General features: G+C 55.3%; 1 protein-coding gene and 1 long non-coding RNA gene across 4 annotated transcripts; one reads left to right on the top strand and one right to left on the bottom strand.

Annotated features, from left to right (window-relative positions):
• Nucleotides 1-5,564: 5,564 nt before the first annotated feature.
• LOC139184095 (uncharacterized) lies at nucleotides 5,565-20,306 on the bottom strand. The gene is made up of 2 exons (XR_011567554.1): nucleotides 18,785-20,306; nucleotides 5,565-5,886 (listed from the first exon to the last, which is right to left on the bottom strand). It is a non-coding gene; the product is annotated as an uncharacterized lncRNA (long non-coding RNA).
• NMRK2 (nicotinamide riboside kinase 2) lies at nucleotides 8,383-12,833 on the top strand. 3 transcript variants are annotated; one of them, XM_070793100.1, is made up of 7 exons: nucleotides 8,391-8,552; nucleotides 10,320-10,410; nucleotides 10,919-10,967; nucleotides 11,056-11,212; nucleotides 11,655-11,798; nucleotides 12,160-12,266; nucleotides 12,534-12,833. In XM_070793100.1, the coding sequence occupies exons 1-7, from the start codon at nucleotides 8,527-8,529 to the stop codon at nucleotides 12,617-12,619; spliced, it is 660 nt and encodes a 219-aa protein (XP_070649201.1). In that variant the 5' UTR covers nucleotides 8,391-8,526; the 3' UTR covers nucleotides 12,620-12,833. The 3 variants fall into 3 exon arrangements, with proteins under 3 accessions (XP_070649203.1, XP_070649201.1, XP_070649202.1); XM_070793101.1 differs by having other exon boundaries at nucleotides 8,394-8,552; nucleotides 11,727-11,798; XM_070793102.1 differs by lacking the exon at nucleotides 10,919-10,967 and having other exon boundaries at nucleotides 8,383-8,552.
• Nucleotides 20,307-20,549: the final 243 nt, after the last annotated feature.

Genomic DNA, 20,549 nt, shown 5'->3' with positions numbered 1-20,549 from the left:
GGTTTGTGACTTCTGTCCACGTGCATGGGATGTGGCTCTGGTCTTGGGCAGGGTGCAGAGAGAGCAGATTTCACGTGCCAGGATGGGGCACAGCGACTTGGGTGACTTAAGTCATGGCCTGTCTTGCTTCTGGCTCCTGCCGCCAGAATGGGAAGCCCACCTGGGTTCCTCCTGAGGCCTCCTTCTGGCTCTGCCTCTCTGTGATTCAAGTTCCTTCTGCCTCCAGTCTTGTGCGTGTTTAGTCACTTCAGCCGTCTCCAGCTCTTTATGACCCCATAGACTGTAGCCCGCCAGGCTCCTCTCTCCATGGAATTCTCCAGGGAAGAATGCTGGTGTGGGTAGCCATTCCTTCTCCAGGGGATCTTCCCAACCCAAGCAAGGCATGGGGAAGGGGGTGGAGCTTGCAAGCCCCCTCTGGGCATCACAGATGGGGAGACTGAGGCACAGAGAGGGGTGTGGCTCACCTGGGGTCACACGGACACTCAAGGATGGGTCTGAGATGTGACCCTGTGCTTTGTCCCTCCAGCCATCTCATCGCATGACTGGAGATCCACATCCTCCGCTGGCTGTAGGATCTTAGGAGACTGTTTCCCCTCAAAGGGTGAGAGTGGGCCCTCCCATGCCAGGCACAAGAGGAGTTCTGTTGTCCACGCCCAGAATTTTGAGACCTGCTGGTGGCAGGGATACCAGGATGCATGTGTTCACACAAAGTCTCCATCAGGTTGATGGCAGGAGTCAACAGATGCCACCCCACCTGTCTCTGCCATCCCACCCCTGTGACATCCAGCGAGGTACCCTTCACAGAGAAGGGCACTATTACTGGGAGGGAGCCTTGGGCAGATGTGACTGGTTGGCATGGGAGTGGTGAGGAGGGGGAGCTGAAGATGCAGAAGTGGTGCTGGGGTCATGGGGTGCCGTGTCTGGAGGTGACGGTCCCACCCCTTTCTACCACCCCACTGAGTCTTTGAGTATCTTAAGGGGGTTCCTATGAACCTCATTTATTCATTCATTCACTGAATAATGGCATTTAGCACATTCACCATATTGTACTGGGGATCCTCAGGGACCAGGCACCTCTCACGTTCCCAGCCCAGTGAGGGAGTTTGACACAGGGAACCGGAGCCTCACTAGGGATCAGAAGGAAAATCCAGGAAGGCTCCCTGGAGGAAGAGTTTTCTCTGATTGGAGATCACAGAGAGAAGAAACAGTTAGCCAAGCCTTTGGGCAGGCCAAGAGGTATCCGGCAAGGGCTAAGGCTTGGAGGCTGGACAGAGTTGGGTGAGACAGGAGCAGGAAAGTGAAGACTGGCTGGAGGAGTGCAGACAGAGAGGGCCTGGGGCCAGACTGGCTACAGCTGGGTGTTACTGCAAAGCCAGAGCTAAATGGCGTAATGAGTTATTTTTAAAATTTATCATTAATGGCATTTAGCACGTTCACAATGTTGTACAGAATACCCAGAGTATTCTGTCTGGGTCTGGAGACCCTGTCCCCATCAGCAGGCACTCCCCAGCCCCTGACAACTAGGAACCCACTCTCTGTATCTATGGATTGGCCTGTTCTGGATGTTTCCCATCAGTGGAATCTCACAGGATGGCATGGGATGGTCACTTTCAATGACCTTGGGCTCTTTGGGGACAGGCAGGTCTGTATTGGGAGCCCATGTGCCAGTGTGAGCAACCCAGAGGCCTCCCAGCAGGGCCCTGCCAGGGAATGTCAGTGTCACCCATGGTTGGGCCGCATGCCCTACAACAAGGCTCCCGGGAAATTCTTGTCACTGAAACTGGGCCAGAGGTCACACACGGAGCTGTCTTTCCCCCTGCCTGTGGGACAGCTGATGGAGCTCAGGGTCATGGGTCCGGCCACGCTGCTGAGAGGGAACCGAGAGCCAGCGGGGCTGGAGTGGTGAGGAAAGGGGGGTGGGCAGTGGACAAGACCCCTGTCTTGGGCATTTGACACTCTGTCCCTGGCGGCCACCTTTGAACGGAGGGTCACTGCCCCCAGTGACCTCTCCTGACCTCTGACCTTCAAGAAGGTCAGTCCTGCCTGAAGCCACTAGATGAGTCCGTTAAACAATTCTTAACCGGACCAGTCGCTATGTCCCCACCACTGGCTGACCCTCCCAGCAGGTGTCTTAGCCACTGCTGGTCCTCCCAGTGAAATAGGAGGGGAGGGAGGTCATGGGGGGCCAGAGAGGGCAGGGCCTGGGGGTGAGGACAGCGCGTTACTTTTATTTTTTGGTCTCACCGAACAGCATGTGGGATCTTAGTTCCCTGACCAAGGACTGAACCTGCATCCCCTGCATTGGAAGCCTGAGTCTTAACCACTGGACCTTATTTTAAATGCAAATAAGAATGGGAGGAATGTTTGGCACAGGAGAGTTAAAACAGGAAAGACAGCCCCCAATCTGGGTTTTGGGTTTTTTTTTTCCCCAGTATTATTTTATTTATTTAGTTTTGGCTGTGCTGGGTCGATTGCTGTCCAGGTGCTTCTCTACCTGCAGAGAGCAGGGGCACTCGCTAGTTGTGGTGTGCAGGTTTCTCACTGTGGTGGCCTCTCTTGTTGCAGAGCATGGGTTCTAGGACATGCGGGCTTCAGAAGCTGCAGCACGTGGGCTCAGTACTTTCGGCTCCCAGGCTCTAGAGCACAGGCTCAGTAGTGGCGGGGCACAGGCTTAGTTGCTCCGAGACATGCGGGATCTTCCTGGATCAGGGATCGAACCCACGTCCCCTGCATTAGCAGGCAGATTCTCAACCCCTGAGCCACCGGGAAAGCCCCCATCTGGGTTTTTACAAAGCTCGCTCTAGCCGTCACACAGAGCAGGCGGGCTTAAAGAAAAACCAGTGCCTGACAGTTCAAGACATAAAAGCGGATTGTACTCGGGAGTCATTGCAGAAGGGCAGAGAGAGCATAGAGCCAGTTTCCACTCCTGACATAGCACAGGCAAGCAGGTGAGGTGAACGGAATATCACAGGAGGGGACATGAAGGGTAAGGGGGTAGTCTAGCTACACTGACTTAGTAGGATTCTTACTGAAATCCCATTGTGTTTCAGTCAGCGTGCATACTTGCGTGTGAAGTTGTTTTAGTCCTGTCCAATTCTTTGTGACCCTGTGAAATCTAGCCCGCCAGGCTCCTCTGTCCATGGGATTTCCCAGGCAAGAATACTGGAGTGGTTTTCCATTTCCTGTTTCAGGGGATCTTCCTCACCCAGGGATCAAACCTGAGCCTCATAGGTCTCCTGCATTGGTAGGGGGGTTCTTTATCACGAGCACGACCTAGGAAGCCATTGGCTGGGTTCAAAGATCTCCTGGCCCTTCCAGTTTCATTCATTCCTTCTGCTACTATTTAGGGAGGACGTGACGCTACCAGTAGCGGACCTGACCTTGGTAGGCGCTGGGGATACATCAGAAAACAAGACATGCATGGCCCTGCCTGCCCTGGGGGGAACTCATGATGTGGAGAGAAGCGGTGGGGATCCAGAAAGTCTTCCTGGAAGAGGGGAGGTCCAAGCTGATGCAGGATGGCTTAGTCAAAGCTAGCCTGAGGGAGGAGGATTGGGTAAGGGGAGGGGTGGATCCCAGAAAAGACAATGGCATGTGCAAAGGCCCTTTGGCGGCAAATTTGGCTGCTGAGGGCGGGTCAGGAGTGGGCAGCACAGGGCATCCTCCCTTCATACTCCTGGGAGCCAGAGCCCAAAGCCATAGACACCTTCCCTCCCTTGCTTGGGGCCAGCAGCCTCCCTTTATACAGATGGGAACAGTGAGGCACAGAGAGGCCAAGGTGGCGCCTGAGCTCCCCCATGTGACAAGTGGCAGAACCAGGATTCAAATGCAGGATTCAAACGCAGAATTCTTAACCAAGGATTCTTAAAGAGCAAGCCAGGGTGGCTGAGGGTGGCGGTCACTGAGACCCCTTCAGGGGGTCTTCAAGGTCAGAATCATATATGGAAAAAAGATCCATTCAAAGTGACTTCCCTGGTGGCTTAGACAGTAAGAATCTGCCTGCCAATGCAAAAGACCTAGGTTCCATCCCTCAGTCGAAAAGATCCCCTGGAGAAGGAAATGGCTACCCACTCCAATACTTTTGCCTGGAGAATCCCATGGACAGAGGAGCCTGGCTGGGCTATAGTGCATGGGGTCACAAAGAGTCGGTCACGACTGAGCATCTAACCCTTTCGTTTTCTTTCCTTGGTGGTCCAGTGGTTAGGACTCAATATTTCCACAGCAGGGGGCACCACAATTATTAAGCGTGTGCTCTAGAGCCCACGAGCCACAACTACTGAAGCCCATGTGCCTTAGAGCCCGTGCTCCCCAACAAGAGAAACCATCGCGATGAGAAGCCTCAGCACCACAGCCAGATGGTAGCCCCTGCTCGCCACAATTAGAGAAAAGCCCACAGAGCAGCGAAAACCCAGCACAGCCAAAAATAAATAAACAAAGTTATTTTCAAAATCATTTAACAAAAACAAGCAAAGAAACCAAGTGCAAAGATGGACCAATGGCCTTTAATGGAGCAGAGAGTGAAAAAGAACAATCCACCTCCATAAACCTCCTTCCGACCTGTTCAGCTGTAGGACAAAGAAAACTACCCATGATGACCTAAAACAGGCTAAAAATCCTCCTTTATCTATGTGTAAAGCTAGATTTTTCTTCCTGTGAGTACATGCTAAGTCACTTCCGTCATGTCTGACTCTTTGTGACCCGATGGACTGTAGCCCGCCAGGCTCCTCTGTCCATGGGATTCTGCAGGCAAGAATACTGGAGTGGGTTGCCATGCCCTCCTCCAGGGGACCTTCTCAACCCAGGGATGGAACCCATGTCTCTTATGGCTCCTGCATTGGCAGATAGATTCTTTACCACTAGTGCCACCTGGGAAGCCCTTTCTCCTGTATATCCACCAAAACAACTATGGAAACCAGCTGAACCACAAGCAGATGTGAGAACCCTTTTAAACCAGACATTAAAGTGATTTGGGCTCTAAAATCACTGTGGATGGTGACTGCAGTCATGAAACTAGAAGACGATTGCTTCTTGGCAGGAAAACTATGGCAAATCTAGGCAGTGTGTCAAAAAGCAAAGACATCACTTTGCTGACAAAGGTCCATATAGTCAAAGTGATGGTTTTTCCAGTAGTCATGTACAGACGTGAGAATTGGACCTCAAAGAAGGTAGAGCACTGAAGAATTGATGCATTTGAACTCTGGTGTTGGAGAAGACTCTTGAGAGTTCCTTGGACTGCAAGGAGATCAAACCAGTCAATCCTAAAGGAAAGCAACCCTGAATACTCATTGGAAGGACTGATGCTGAAGCTGAAGCTCCAATACTTTGGCCACCTGATATAAAGAGCTGACTCATTGGAAAAGACACTGATATTGGGAAAGATTGAAGACAGGGGGAGAAGGGGGCGACAGAGGATGAGGTGGTTGGATGGCATCACCGATTCAATGGACATGAACTTGGGCAAACTCCAGGAAATAACGAAGGACAGGGAGGCCTGGCATGCTGAAGTTCATGGGGTTGCAAAGAGTCGGACACAACTTGTCAACTGAACACACACGCACAGAATATGACTCTTTAACCTAAAAAAAATTTTTTTATTTAAACAATATAAATTTATTCTCTGACAGTTCTGGAGGTGAGAAGTCTGACACAGGTCTCATAGAGCTAAGATCAAGATGGGGGCAGGACTGGTCCCTCCGGAGGCTCCAGGGAAGAACAGACTCCTGCCTTTTCCGTCTTCTAGAGCCGCCACATCCCTGGCTCATGGTTCCTCCTCCATCTTCACAAACGGCAGCAGGTTATCTCTCTGACCCTCCTGCTGTAGCAATGTGTCTGTCCTCTCTCTCTGACCGTAGCTGGAAGGGTCCTCAGCCTTTTTGTTGTTGTCAACTGAGGCGAAAGTCACATAATATGCAACTAACCATTATTGTAAAGTATACCATTAGGCGATAGTGCATTCACAGTGCTCTGAAATATCACCTCTGTCTAATTGCAGAACATTCTCATCACCTCAGAAGAACAGTCTACAAGTAATCACCCCTCATTTGCCCTCTCCCAGGCCCTGGTAACCACAAATGCTGTCTCTGTGGATTGGCCTGCTCTGCTCGTTTCCCATCAGTGGAATCACGCCCTGTGTGTCCCTCTGTGCCTGCTTCTCTCACTGAGCACTGTGTCCTCAGGGTCCGTCCACGTGGTAGAGAGTGTCCGGGCTTCTCCCCTTCTCATCGCAGAATAATAGTCCGTGGGAGAATGGATCAGTGTGTATATCCATTCATCTGCTAATAGACACTTAGTTATTTCCACCTTTTCGCTCCTATGAGTCGTGTTGCTATAAACATTCATGGACAATCATCTGTGGAGACATGTGTTTTCATTTCTCTTGGGTTGACACTTTGAAGTGAAATTGGGTCCAAAAAACTGCCGTTTTCCACAGAGACTGCCCCGCTTCCCATGCCCACCAGCAACACACAGGACTGCCATCTCTCTCGTCCTTACTGACATACACGCAGTCCGTCTCTTTGACCATGGCCATCCTAGTGGGTGTGAGTGGTATCTCACTGTGGGTTATTTATTCATTTTGGGGGTTGCAGCTTGCAGGATCTTAGTCCCCTGACCTGCGATTGACCCTCACCCTTGGCAGTGAAACACAGAGTCCAGACCACTGGACCACCCAGGAATTCCCTCACTGTGGTTTCCATTTGCATCTCCCTGATAATCAGTGATGCCAAGCATCTTTTCATGTGCTTGTTGGCCACGAGTATATCTTCTTTGAAGAAAGGTCTATCGAGTCTTTATGCATTTTTAAATTGGGTCATTTGTCTTTCTGTTGCTGACTTGTAAGTGTTCTCTGTATATTCTAATAACCCCTTACCATATATATGACTTGTAAATATTTTCCTCCATCCCCTGCTTTGCCTTTTCACTTTCTTAATAATGTCATTCAATACAAAAAAAGTTTTAAATTTTATCTAGCCCCCTCCCTGAGTTTTGTAAAAACTATTATTTTTCATTAAAAATATCATATTTGTGGACTTCCCTGGTAACGCAGTGGATAAGAATCCACCTGCCAGTGCAAGGGACACAGGCTCATCCCTGGTCTGGGAAGATTCCACATTTCTTGGAGCAACTGAGCCTGTGCGCCACAGTTACTGAAGTCCAGGCACCCCAGAGCCCAAAGGCCACGACTACTGAACCCACATGCTGCAACTACGGATGCCTGCGAGCCTGGAGCCTGTGCTCTGAAACAAGAGAAGCCACCGCAGTAAGAAGGCTGTGCAGCATAACCAAGAGCAGCCCCCGCTGCTCACGCCAACTAGAGAAAGTCCAAGCAAAGCAACAAAGAACCAGCACAGCCAAAACTCAATAAAATTATAAATATATATGTATATTACATTCATGTGACCATGCAGTTTTATCATTTTAAAAGTTGAAAAGGCTTTAATCTTTCTCAGTTTTAAGTTATAATGTGGTAAATATTGTCCACAACGATAATCCATTTATTTCTTTCTTTACTGAGGCCATACTTTGAGCAGCTTGCGAGATCCTAGCTCCCCAACTAGGGATCAAACTCATGCCCCCTTCACTGGAAGGACAGAGTTTTAACCAGTGGACTACAGGGAAGACCCAACAGTAATCCATTTAAACCAAAGCTCCCTGGGATCCTCGGTTGTTCTCAAGAGTGAGAAAGGGGGTCCTGAAAGCAAAAGGTCTCCTCTGGTGGACATGGTCCCAGCTGGTCAGTAAGGTGTGTGTGTTGTGGGGGGGGATCCACACACCCATGCCTCCCCACCCTACCCCACCCAGCTGCTGAGAGGCCAGAGGTTAAACCCAATGACGCCAGGCCTCACGTGGGGCCCCTGGTGCCACGCTGAGATTTTCCAGTGGCCAGGGTCCTGAACGAAGCTATCTTGGGATTCACCACTCTGGACTTTAAGCCCATCTTGGCAGCAACCCCCTTAGAAAACGAAGTCCCCCGCTGTGTGGAGCCCCTGGGGCTGGCTGGCTGCTATGGCTGGAGACCGGGCCCAGGGGGGAGGTGTGAGTTCCTTTCTTCAGCCACCAAAATCGGCCTTAATGTCAGGGTCAGGCGAGGGGACACACCGGCCTGGATATTTTTAGGGAGGGAAGGTGTGTGGCCGGTTATCTGTCCCCTGGGCAGCCTGGCCAGGAGGGGGAGGAGGGAAGGAGTAGGAGGAGGGGAGAGGGAGTGGGGTGACATCCACCCGCACCCCCTCTGCCTGGCCGACCCGTGACTAATTTAGGCAAAAGGCAGAGTGGAGCTATTTCCATCCAGTGGGAACAGGTGCAGCGCGCACCCCCCAACCCCGCCCGCCCACTTCAGCGCGCAGCCGCGCTCCCCATAGGCGGTGGGCCGCCTCCCTCCGGGCGGCCTCCGGGCTGCCCCAGCCTATAAAGGCGCGGGGTTTTCTCAATGAAGCCGGGACGCACTGCGGGGTCGGGCCCAGCCGGGCACCCGGGAGTCAGGAGTCAGCTTGCCAACCGCGGTCCCCGCCGCCCCTCCGCGCCGAGATGAAGTACATCGTGGGCATCGGAGGGTGAGCGGCCCGGGAGCGCGCGGAGGAGGGAGAGGCCGGCCGGGCGCGCCCCTGTGCGGGCCAAGGCGGCGGCCTGGGCAGGAGGCCAGGGGAATGAATGGAGGGCTGCCTGGCGCCTGGTGTCGCAGGGACCCGATGCCCAAGGTCGGAGTGCTGGGAGTGGGGTTCTGCCCTCTGTTCGGAAATTCCCCACTGGAAGTCCCTTCCCCACCCGGAACCCAGAGTAGACTAGACCCCTGGGGATAGAAGACTTTATAAAGCTTAGGCAGGTCTTCTGAAGGGCTGGGGGGTGGGGATGGGGAGACACCAACCCCAGGAGGCTGCTGGGCAGGTGGGGTGGGGTCCTCAGAGTGGCACTCCACTGGGTGGCACCCGCCTTTAGAAGCTCCTTCTGCTGACCTCAGGCAGGGACCTTGCTTTCATGGGGGTTGTGGCCTTTTAGGACTATGCCTGGGAAGCATTTAGCAGAAGCCGGGCTAGCCTGAAGCTCCAACCTGGGAGGTCACCCTGGGTCCACCCTGCGTTTGGTTTAGTGCTCCATCACCCTCTTGAAATTCCTAACAGAATGAGACAAGGGCCCCCATTTCTGTAGCCGGCCCTGAGGGCGCGGTGTGCCTGTCAGCAACAACTCAAATTAACGTCAGGCAAGTTCTAACCTGCTCCGCTTCAGGTATGGAGGTCTCCTTTCCCACCAGCTCTTTTAAAAGCTGCAACTCCCTCCTTCCACATTCAGCTTTCCACTCCTGATTCCTGGGACAGGGACAGCCAGGTCAAAGGGACACTCACATCCAGGAAGGCCTGACAATCACCCTTCTGTGTCCTTTGACAGCCCCAGTCTAGAGTCCTTAGGGTGACCATTGTCCTGCTTTTCCTGGGACTGAAGGATCCCCAGGATTTGGGACTTTGGGCACTAAAACCAGAGATATCCCAGGCAGATGAGATTGAGCAGGTCACCCTGCTTTGCCCATTGTTTTTTGAGGATTTTATATATTTTTTGCCATACCACATGGACTGTGGGATCTTAGTTCTCCACCCAAGGATCGAACTAAGACCCTCAGCAGAGAAAGCTCAGTCCTAACCAGCAGGGAATTCCCACCCTTTGTCCTAAGGTGACTGCCTCTTCCCAGGTTTGCAGTTTTCTCCTTAGCACGTGTTTAATAGTCTGGCTTTTTTTAAAAGCCCTGCAGAGGCTCGGTCACATTTGGGTCTCAGTTTGCTGGTCTGTAAGACCGGCTCCCGGCCCCACCTCCTGGGTTTGCGGTCACACTGAATGAGTCTGAACACGGAAAGCAGTGTTTCCCTGACCCCACCTGAGACTGCATGTTAACTTGGCAGCTTGTTTTCACATCTTCTGCTCTTTTCTCTGTTTCTCCCCACCGGCGAGTGCAGGCCTGTGCCTGGCCTGAGCGGGCAGTGGGCAGCAGGATGCCGGGCGGCCCAGGTTGGCCACTCAGAACCCCTCCCCTGACTTTCTGTTGCTGTTGCTGTTGTTCAGCACTCAGTCGTGTCTGATTCTTCTTGACCCCATGGACTGCAGCGTGCCAGCCTTCCTTGTCCTTCACTATCTCCCGGAGTTTGCTCAAACCCATGTTCATTGAGTCAGTGATGCCATCCAACCATCTCATCCCCTGACTTTAGATGAATAGAAATACCCTCTTAGCACATAGCCTTGTGTTTTAGGTTTCAGTCTGATCCTGGGGGCCCCTCAGACCCAGACAGGCCCACAGAAGGGACCCAGGCAGCCTCACATGTATGCTCTGCCTACAGCATGACCAACGGCGGCAAGACTACCCTGACCAACAACCTCCTCATGGTGCTGCCCAACTGCTGCGTGATCCACCAGGATGACTTCTTCAAGGTGGCTGCCCTGGCCAGGGGCAGGGGAGGGAGGTGGCCCTGAGAAGGAGCCTCAGGGCAGGCAGACCCCTCGGGGGCGCCCTGGGGCCAGCGTTCTCAATTACTGAGTACCTACTATGTGCCTGGCACGTTCTCAGGGCACAGACAGGGAAAGTGCAGTTCCCAGAGTGGATGTGTCACCTGGGCGGTGCCCTTTATCCTCTGCACCTCCACTGTCCCATCTGCAAAATGGGCTCTGAGCCCACCCTCGTTGCTTTGTGGAGGGTGAGGGGCAACTTTACTATGGTTGTAACTGGTCCCAACTCCTGGTCCCAGTAGTCATGAAGTTGGGGAGGGGGTTCTGAGTGCCTTGCCTGGGACCTCAGAGCCCGTGACTCTCAACTGCAGGGGAACGGGGCAAGCAGGTGCCCCCGGACCCTCACAGGGGGCTCTCCGGGTGCTGTTCCCCCAGGGTGGGGTGAGGTGGGAAGGCGGGCACTGAGCCCGCGGCTTGGGCTCCTCTGTTTCAGCCCCAAGACCAAATAGCAGTTGGGGAGGACGGCTTCAAACAGTGGGACGGTAAGAATGGACGGCGGCAGCCCTGCGCCCCTGCCCACAGTACCCCCTGGTCCCCACCCCCACCAACGCCCTGTCTCCCGCCCCCTAGTGCTGGAGTCCCTGGACATGGAGGCCATGCTGAGCACCGTGCAGGCCTGGATGAGCAGCCCCCGGAAGTTCGCCCGCGCCCACGGGGTCAGTGTCCGACTGGACGCCTCAGACACCCACATCCTCATTCTGGAAGGCTTCCTGCTCTACAGCTACAAGTGAGCATCTCTGGATCTGGGCCCTGGGCAATGCGGGCCCTCCTAGGTCACCGAGTCTCTATTTCGACAGACAGGACACCAAGGCCTGGGGGTGTGGGAGGCTTGGGATTGGGGCAACAGGAGTAGGGGCGGGGGCAGGCCTCGGAGTCGGACCCAAGGGTCTGGGGCAAAAACCCACACCTCTTGGGGGAACTGAGTCTTCCGTGTAGGACCTCAGCTTCCTCAGACAGAGCAGGCTCGGTGGGATCCCCAACCTTGCTGGGTGACCCTGGGAAAGACACTGTACCTCTCTGGGCCCCTGAATTGGGAGAGAGGGATCACTCCACCCTCAGAGTAGGGGGGTGCAGTGGGCATAGCCGGAGACTGGCCACTGCTGGTCCCCTCGCTCATCCCTAACTTAATCAGCCCAGATCCCTCTCCCAACCCAATCCTTGTCACCCAGGAACATGCCTGGAGGCTCTGGGGTTGTGTGCTTTGGCCCACGAGTACTGACCGTGTCCTCCACCCCTGCCAGGCCCCTGGTGGACTTGTACAGCCGAAGGTACTTCCTGACCATCCCCTACGAAGAGTGCAAGTGGAGGAGAAGGTGAGCCTGGGGGGCCCTATCTGCGTCCCCAGGGGGGACCAGGAAATGGGTAATGCCTGCCAGACACACGGCCACTCTGAAGCTGCAGACTGCTCGGCAGCAGGCACTTGGGTGGCCGGTGCTGGGTTCCAAAGGCCCACAGCCTGGGGTCAGGATAGCATGACCCACCCCTGCCCTGCCATGGGCATCTCCCAGGCCCATTGGGAAAAATGCTGAAAGTTGGGGCACCCAGGCTCCAACACGGGGCCCCTGACTCTGTGGGGTCCCCGTTCCTGACCTAGTTCCCGCACCCCAGGATCTGCACTGGCACGACCCCCAGGTGACCTGGGTGTTGCTCATTCTTGCCCATCTCCCTCCCCAGTAAGCGAAGCTACGCGGTCCCTGATCCCCCTGGCCTCTTCGACGGCCACGTGTGGCCTATGTACCAGAAGTATAAGCGGGAGATGGAGGCCAACGGTGTGGAAGTGGGTAAGTCCCTGAGTGAGATGAAGCAGGCCCCTCCCCGCTGGGACTTGGTGGGAAACCTGGAAGGCCTTCCTCACGTCTCACCAGCAGTCTCTCTTGCTTTGGGGCCCAGAGGCTAGCCCGTCCCAGCTGCCTAACTCTGCGGGTCCGCTTCCTCCTGACCCAGCAGTCCACCAGCCCTGCTGTGAGCTGGTTGGCAGCAGCCCCAGGGACCTGGCCCTCCCTTGGCTGAGCCCCCTGGGCCCCTGACTACGGCCTTTCCGACTGCAGTGTACCTGGACGGCATGAAGTCCCGCGAGGAGCTTTTCCACCAGGTCCTAGAAGACATCCAGAACTCACTCCTGAACCGCTCCTAGCGAGGCCCAAGAGGAAGGTCCCAGCCCCCACCGCAGGGACCCACGCACAGCTCCGGCCACAGCGCAGCCAGACACTGCGTGACCATTCCTGTCGGGGAAGTCTTGTACATATGAGAGTGGACGCCCCACTCATAGCCCAGCAGCTTGGGGCCCACGAGGCATCCATCCATAACCTCGACGGTGGCTTACTTATTAAACCTAATCCTGTTTTTTAGTCGTTGGGGTCCAGCCTGTTGTGTTTGAGGTGCCAAGAGGGCCCCGCCCGGCCCTTCTCCTCAGTGTACTGGTAACCTCCGCGGGTGACGCTGAGAGCTCCAGGCAGTGGCAGTCTCCACCTGGTGGACCCACGGCAGCGTGGCCCTGGGTGGCTGCTTGAGGGTCTTTGGGCCTATTTTCCTCAAAAGGGAAATTTCCTGCCAGCTTTCAGCACATGGTGCAGCGCGGCCCAGAGCAGGGTCTGGGAAGTCAGCCCAGCCTGAGGGTGCCCCTAGGTCTTGGCTGAGCCCCACCCTAACTGCACCCCGGCACCTCCCCCTTGATCGGAGCTGATACTACTTCTCATGATTCAGGAGGCTCATAAGGACACTCACCGTGTCCCTGAGCCATCCCTAGAAGGCTAGTGGTTCAGTTTATCGTGTACACCCATTTCACAGACGGGCCTGTGGAGATCCACAGAAAGGGCTGGCTCACAGCGGGTCCGTCCTGCAAGTCCTGCCCCACCCCACATTTGGGGTTCCAGGCTCCTGGGAAATCGCTCGCTTTCTGTATCCCAGGTGGAAGCCTCCTGCTCGGATGCTGCCCCTTCTCAACAGTCTTCCTGCTAACAGAACTCACCCGGCATAGCACTCACCACTGCCTTTTGCCCCTGCAGCCTCATAACTCAGCACAGAGGAAGGCACAAAGAAGAGAGGGCTGAGCAGATGGAAGGCAGCACAGCAGGGGCAGGGGCTTCAGCTCAGGCCCAGTGCAGCCACTAGGAAGGTGACCAGCCATCCCCACGTACTGGGGACTTTCCTAGTTTTAGCACAGAAAGCCCTGTTTCCCCAGAAATCTCTCAGAATCGAGATGATTGGTCACCATATTTTTAGTCTGTCTAGGGGCCGTGGAGCAAAGGTGAAGGAGCCTACAGGTTGAAGGTCAGGAGGGCCTGGGTGTCCCTTCCTGCCTGGCCATCGTCCAACCGTGTACCTCGTGGCTCAGAACACCAAGTCTTGGGACATTTGTTGAACCTGTTAAGTGTCTGCTTGCTTCAAATCAACAAAACCAAAGAGCAAATGACACTGTTATGGGCTGAATTGTGTACTCTCGCATTCATATGTTGAAGCCCTGACCCTTAGGACCGCAGAATGTGACTGGGTCATGATGAAGGTGGGTCTTAATCCAGTATGACTGGTGTCCATACAAGGAGAAGTTGGGGGACTTCCCTGGTGGGCCAGTGACTGAGACTCTGAGCACCCAATGCAGGGGGCCTGGGTTTGATCCCTGGTCAGGGAAATAAAACCCAAGTGCTGCAACTAAGACCCAACACAGCCAAATATATACATAAATACAAATTAAAATACAAAGTCTTCTAGGGACTTCCCTGGTGGTCCAGCGGTGAAGACTCTGTGCTTCCACTGCAGGGGGTGTGGGTTCAATTCCTGGTCGGGGAACTAAGATCCTGCATGTCATAAATAATTTTTTTTTAATTCATCAGGTTTTGATAAGAAAAAAAAATCACCCAAAGTAACTTTTTTTTTTGGCTACATCAACACTGCGTATGAGATCTTAGTTTCCCAACTAAGGATTGAACTTGGGTTCCTTGCAGTTAGAGTACCGAGTCCTACCAAATGGACTATCAGGGAATTTCCCAATGTGACTTTTATTCAGTGGAATTTTCGACATTTGTGACTTTAATAAAAAAATACATTAATGCCGGACTTCCCTGATGGTCCCGTTGTTGGGACTCCACACTTCCAGTGCAGGTGAAGCGGGTTTAATCCCTAGTTGGGGAACCCACATGCCACAGGGCTTGGCATGACCAAAAAGAAGAGTAAAATAAAAATATTGTTTTAAAAAATGGCATCATTGACCCAATGGACATGAGTTTGAGCAAACTCTTGGAGATGGTGAAGGATTCCCTTCTGGGAGAAGGGAAGACTGGCATGCTGTAGTCCATGGAGTTGCAGAGAGTCGGACACGACTTAGTGATTGAACAAGATTTTTAAAAATGCATTAATACTCATAACTCGCTAACAGCACATAACTGTCCTGCTAATAAATCAGGTGCTCAGTGTAATGGGTTAGAGTTACTGGGTATGTAGTACTTGGGTCAGCAAAGGATGGCCCCTGGGTCCAAGCCATCCCACTGTAGGTTTTTGCACATCCTTCAAGCTGAGAATGGCTTCACATTTTTAAATGGTTGTGGGAAAAAAAATTTAAGAGAAGAATTAAATTTCATGACACACATATATTACATGTATTCAAATTTCAGCATCTATAAATAAGGCTTCACTGGCCTTCAGTCATGCCTATTCACGTGTGCGTCAGCTACGGCTTCTTCCACGCCACGTGGCCCAGCTGAGTGGCTGTAGCAGACCCTCAAGTCTGCACAGCTGGAATCAGTTACCTCCTGCAGTGGCTGCACACACACAGTGTATGCGAGGGCTGGGGTAGAGGGCCCCAGGGAGCGGTCACCTTGTCCTGGAGGGCAGGAGGGAGCTGGGGCAGGGCCAGGAGCGAGTTTCAGTAGGGCTGCCAAGTCCTGCCCTTTGCCACAGGCACGGAGCACAGCGACGCTGATCCACCGGTCACCAGGCCCAAAATAGCCCAGGATGGGACCAGGATACGGGAGAGGTGGCTCCGGGGCAGCCTGAGCCCTGCCGGGTCACTAGACACCTTGGTCATTATGAAAACAGTAGAGGCGGGGCGGGGGACCATCTTGACCCAGCATGCACAGAACTTTCCATGTTTCAGCATTGAGGGTTCCCCACACTGGGAAAGCCCGGGTCCAGGCAAACTGAGAGTTTGCTCCCTAATGGGGGCCAGCCACCTGGAGAGGGTGGGTTATCCTATGACCCACTTCCCTAGGGCTCATAGAGGGAAGGGACCTCCCCATGGTCGATCAGCAGAGTTCAGATTTGAACTCCAGTCTGGAAATGCCCACCCAGGGCCTTCTCCAGCCAGGGAAGCATGCCAGGCTGCTCACACTTGCCCCAGATGGCCCTCCCACTCGAACCCCTGGAACAATCTCTCAGTCCTTCTACAACCGTCTGACGGGCCCAGCGGATCAGCCCCACCACAGGAAGGCTCCAGGCCAGGCTAACTTGTGCCTTCCCCAGACAGAACGCCAAGAATAACCCAACACGCCCCTCCCGTGTCCACCAAGTACCCCCTGTGTCAGTGCCAGGCAGTCTCTAGGCAGTGCCAGGCAGGGCCAGGCCCTAGGATGGGAGGCCCCAAGACCAGGCAGCCTGGAACGTGAGTGGGCAGCCCTGGAACCCAGCTGCCTCAGCCCATCCTGGAGAGAGCCCCTGGGCAGGTAATGTGCCCCCTGGGCCTCACCTCCTGTCCTGGGCTTGGGAAGCCCACTGCTGCTGGGTCTGTGGCAGGTCTTGCCACCCTCCATGACAAGGAGCCCGAGGCCCGCCCCTAGCCTGGCCAGCCATAGAGTGGGTATACCCACCTGTGGGACACCTGTCTGGTGCTTGGGGAGTCTGAGAGAGCTCTCCTGTGCTCTGGCAATCAGAATAACCTATTCTTGATTTCCAGATGAGGAAACTGAGGCTCCCAGGGGTGGAGTCCCTTGGCCCCAGGAGACAGGGTTCCAGGACAGGCAGATGGGCCTGGGACATGGCTGTACCCACAGTCCTGCAGGACCCATCACCACCAGGCCCCCCAGCCCCAGGCCGGGAGGAGCCCCTCCCAGTTCCTGGTGCCCCCACTGCCTCCCTCTGAGGTCCCTTCTGTGGCCATTCATTCTCCTCCTGCCCCCATCATGGGGCTGGAGCAGACTCCCCTACCAGTAAGGTATGTAATTAGTTCTCTTTACGAATCTCGCTTATTTTATTGGTTTTAACTAAATTCACTTAAAGAGGAAACCTTATGACCTTGCTGTGGATGGGAAAGCCTGCATGTCCTGACATGCGTTAGAATGAAACACATCACTAAAAACACTAAAAAAGCCTGCCCCCGTGTCCCCTAAAATTACCCCTGGGGCACCCAGTGATAAGCACCCCATCTTCCTGGAATGCCCAAGGCCAAGAACAACCTCAGGTTGGGGTTTCTTAACTGGGGGCGATGCTGCCCCCTGCCCAGGGGACACTGGGCAATGTGACACTGGACATTAGGGCTGTGTGGTTATTACACTGGAGGCTCCTGGCATCACGGTTGTGGGGCCAGGGAGGCTACTCCAAGCCCCCCAGTGCCCAGGACGCCCCACAACCAAGACCCATCTGGCCTGAATGTCAGCAGAGCCAAGGGGAGCCAAGCTGGACTAAAGGCAGAGAACTGGCTCAAAACTCTACTCCCGACTTGGGGCGCCCCGAGTGGGACTCACTGTGTAGACCAGGCTAAGCACCCAGGATGGGACAGACCCTGACGCACACCCATGTGACACTCTCACACCCACAAGCCCTTCATCTGGTGGCTGACACCCTCCTGGGCCAAGTCAGCCCCATCCCCAGGAACTTGGCCTGGCCTGCCCGCCACCCCACTTCTTGGATCCCTACAGGGCCCCAGGCACCAGGCAGCTCACCTCCAAGGGGGGACAAGGTGCGTCCTCAGGATTGCTGGGGGTTGAGGGGGATGGGAGAGATTCCGGGGGCCCCTCACTGGAATCTGGCTCCTCTGAGGCCACCCTGATTAGGAAGTCCCTCTGGGGATACCCTGTCCCACCCCAGCCCACCACAGACATACAGATGGGCGGGTGACCTTCCATGCAGAGCGTCCCCAGGCAAGCTTCTGGCCGGTCACCCCACCAGAGCTCTGCCTGGGGGGACCCTTCCTGAATATCCTAACAGCCCTGGGAGGGGGAAGACAGCAGCAGAGGCCCAGGAGGTGGGGGAGGCGAGGCTGCAGAGCCCGCTCCCTGGCCCCCACCTTCCTCGTTCTATTTCAGGACGCCCCTACCCCAAGCACTTGCCACCCACATCAAGTAGCACTCAGCCGGCCCTCTTAATCAGCAGTAACTCTGCCCGCCCCACCTGAGTCCCCGCAGGGTCAGAGCTGCCTCTGAAGGTGGTGGCCCCCACCTCAGGCATCCTGTCTGCCAGGACGCTGAGGGGCGTCCTTGGGGCACACCGTGGGGTGGGGGGACAGCCAGTGCCGAAGGGAGGAGCAGGCTGACTGGGAGAGACAGGCAGTCACAGGCCCTCCGCGGTCGCCCAGGAACACCCCCCAAGTCCACCCAGCACACTCTGGAGGGAGCCTGGTGCTCCCTCCAAGACATGCCCTCATGGCCATCTCGTCCAGTTTAAGCTTCTCTCAGCCTTCGAAAAACCAGGGAGGGGAGGGAGCGGCGGAGGGTGCAGAAGCAACTTGCCATCATATAAACGGCCCACCTGTAAGTCCTCCTGTTTGGGGACCCTCAAAAATACAAAACCCCAGGGGGTAGGGTTCAGCCACTGGCTTCCCTAGTGCCTGCAACACAGGAGACCCAGGTTCGATTCCTGGGTCGGGAAGATCCCCTGGAGAAGGGTATGGCTATCTATTCCAGTATTCTTGCCTGGAAAATCCCATGGACAGGGGGGCCTGGTGGGCCACAGTCCATGGGGTTGCGAAGAGTCAGACACGACTGAACGACTAACACACGCGCGCAGGGGTGAGGTGGAGGACACTGGGGAGTTAGGGGTGGGGTGGGTTGGGGGAAGCCCTGGGCTCCCTGAGGGGAGACAGCACCTCAGCCATAACTGCAGGACGCAGGCATCCTGGGGTCAACTGGCCAGGGAGGGGCCCCCGGCTCTGCCCCCTCAGGACAAGGAGAGTCCAGGAGAAGGCCCAGCCCCCTGCTCCTCCCCTCCCTCTCCCTTGCCCCCTCTTCCAGCCCGGCGGTGAAGTGCCCCGAGACGAGGCTGTGTTCACACGTCCTTTGCGTGGGGTATGTCTTTCACCATGGTTCTGTGTCTTACTTTTTGGGCCACCGAGTGGGGCTGGGCAGAGGGACAGGGGGATGGTTTCAGTACTTACTTTTCTTTTTCTCTCTGTACAACGGGGGGGCTAAAGGTCTCGGGGGCTGAAGGAGCCTCCTGATGCTGGCGGGGCTGGCTTTATAGGCCACCCTGTGCCCTGGGCAGGCACGTCGGTTATTAATAGTGGCTGCCGCCTCTTGCCCAAGTATGGTCAGGAGCACAGCAGCTGTGGGCATGCAGCCACTGGGCCAGGGCAGATGGCATGGAAGGACAGCCCTCTGCCCCCCGAGAGGTGGGCAGCACCCAGCATGGGCTGGTGACACCTGGGCCAAGCCTCCCAATCTAACACCACCCGCTTAGTGAGGGGGTACCCAGGGTGTGCTGGGCCCCGACATACCCCTTCCTCCATACCTTGCCCCGACTCTGGGCACCACTGTCTCCAAGGACAAAGCTGGCGCACACAGAGGAGCCCTGCCTGCCAAGAGCCAGATCAGGGGCCACGTGAACCCAGGTCCAGCTGACTCATTTTGCAAATGGTGCGTGGTTAATGGAGATGCTGGTGGACGGCCTCAGTTAAGGCCCAATCTGGGACTTCCCTGGTGCTCCAGGGGTTAAGACTCCACGCTTCTACGCAGAGAGAGCGAGGGTTCCATCCCTGGTCAGGAAACTAAGACCCCACATGCTATGTGGCCAAAAAAAAGGCCCAATCTCATGCACTAGGAAAACCAGGAGGGCCCCAGCCACCCCGGATGAGGTCCACTGGCCCAACGCCCGCCTTCTCAAGGGACCAAGAGACCGGATGGGCTCCTGCTGTCACTGCCCCGCCAGCCCTCAGAATTATTCAAGCAAGTCAGCAACACCCTCCCACCTAGTCCTCTCATCACTAATCAAGGGACCAAGAGACCGGATGGGCTCCTGCTGTCACTGCCCCGCCAGCCCTCAGAATTATTCAAGCAAGTCAGCAACACCCTCCCACCTAGTCCTCTCATCACTAAAGCCTGCCCCGCACAGCCCTGGGTTCACCCTGCCTGAGTGCGCCCCAAGTACCCCAGGGGCCTGCGGCATCCTTCTTCCAGGAGCTGTGAGTCCACATGACTAATAAGGAACCATCCACTCCTCTGCCTGTGTCAGACGTCCTGCGTCTAGCCACTCTTGACCCCTCAGTGGGGCCCTTGCTCTCTCCAGCGGGCTACAAGGAGGGGATTAAAACACAAGTCACTGGGAATTCCCTGGCGGTCCAGTGGTTAGGACTCCACACTCTCATTTCTGTGGCCCCAACTTCAATCCCTGGCTGGTGAGCTAAGATCCCACAAGCCACATGGCAAAACAAAGAAAGGAGAAAAAGAAGTCACTCACCCAGGAGCCCCCAGGTGAGCAGCCCAGCCACAACCCACAGTTCTGTCCACGCCCCACCTGGTCCACACCAGGGTCTGAACCCTGCCCACCCCACCACCCTGAAGAGTCCACATTGCCTCAGCTCCCTGCCCAACAGGTAGGCAGGAAGGTACATGGATGGGGTGGGCAACGACAGGATGTCGCTGGATCCCCCTGTGCCAAGTCCTTGTCCTGGGGTGGCCTTGAAATCATCTCCCCTCAAGGGGACCCCAAGACCCCTACCCCTACCCAGTCTTCCCCTAGCTCCAGCCCCTCCTGACCCTTCTCTGCTGGCCTTTGGTAGTGCCAGGAGGCTTCCTGACCTTTGGAGAACTTCTCTACAGGGCCAGCTGTCAACCCTCCCCCGAAAGATGGAAGCCATGGCCCAGATTCAGGGAACAGTGAGAAAGCTCAGCCCAGGGCTGGAAATAGCCCCAGTGATGCATGGC

The sequence above is a fragment of the Bos indicus genome, chromosome 7 (genome assembly GCF_029378745.1).
Source record: "Bos indicus isolate NIAB-ARS_2022 breed Sahiwal x Tharparkar chromosome 7, NIAB-ARS_B.indTharparkar_mat_pri_1.0, whole genome shotgun sequence".
NCBI classification, from domain to species: Eukaryota; Metazoa; Chordata; class Mammalia; order Artiodactyla; family Bovidae; genus Bos; species Bos indicus.
This window is presented reverse-complemented; position numbering and strand designations above follow the sequence as displayed.

Bases quoted from the DNA above. Each gene is read 5' to 3' on its own strand.
- NMRK2 (XM_070793100.1), top strand. From the start codon at position 8,527: ATGAAGTACATCGTGGGCATCGGAGG. The intron at 10,968-11,055 runs GTAAGAATGGAC...CCCGCCCCCTAG, and splicing joins CGGCTTCAAACAGTGGGACG to TGCTGGAGTCCCTGGACATG. The intron at 12,267-12,533 runs GTAAGTCCCTGA...TTCCGACTGCAG, and splicing joins GGCCAACGGTGTGGAAGTGG to TGTACCTGGACGGCATGAAG.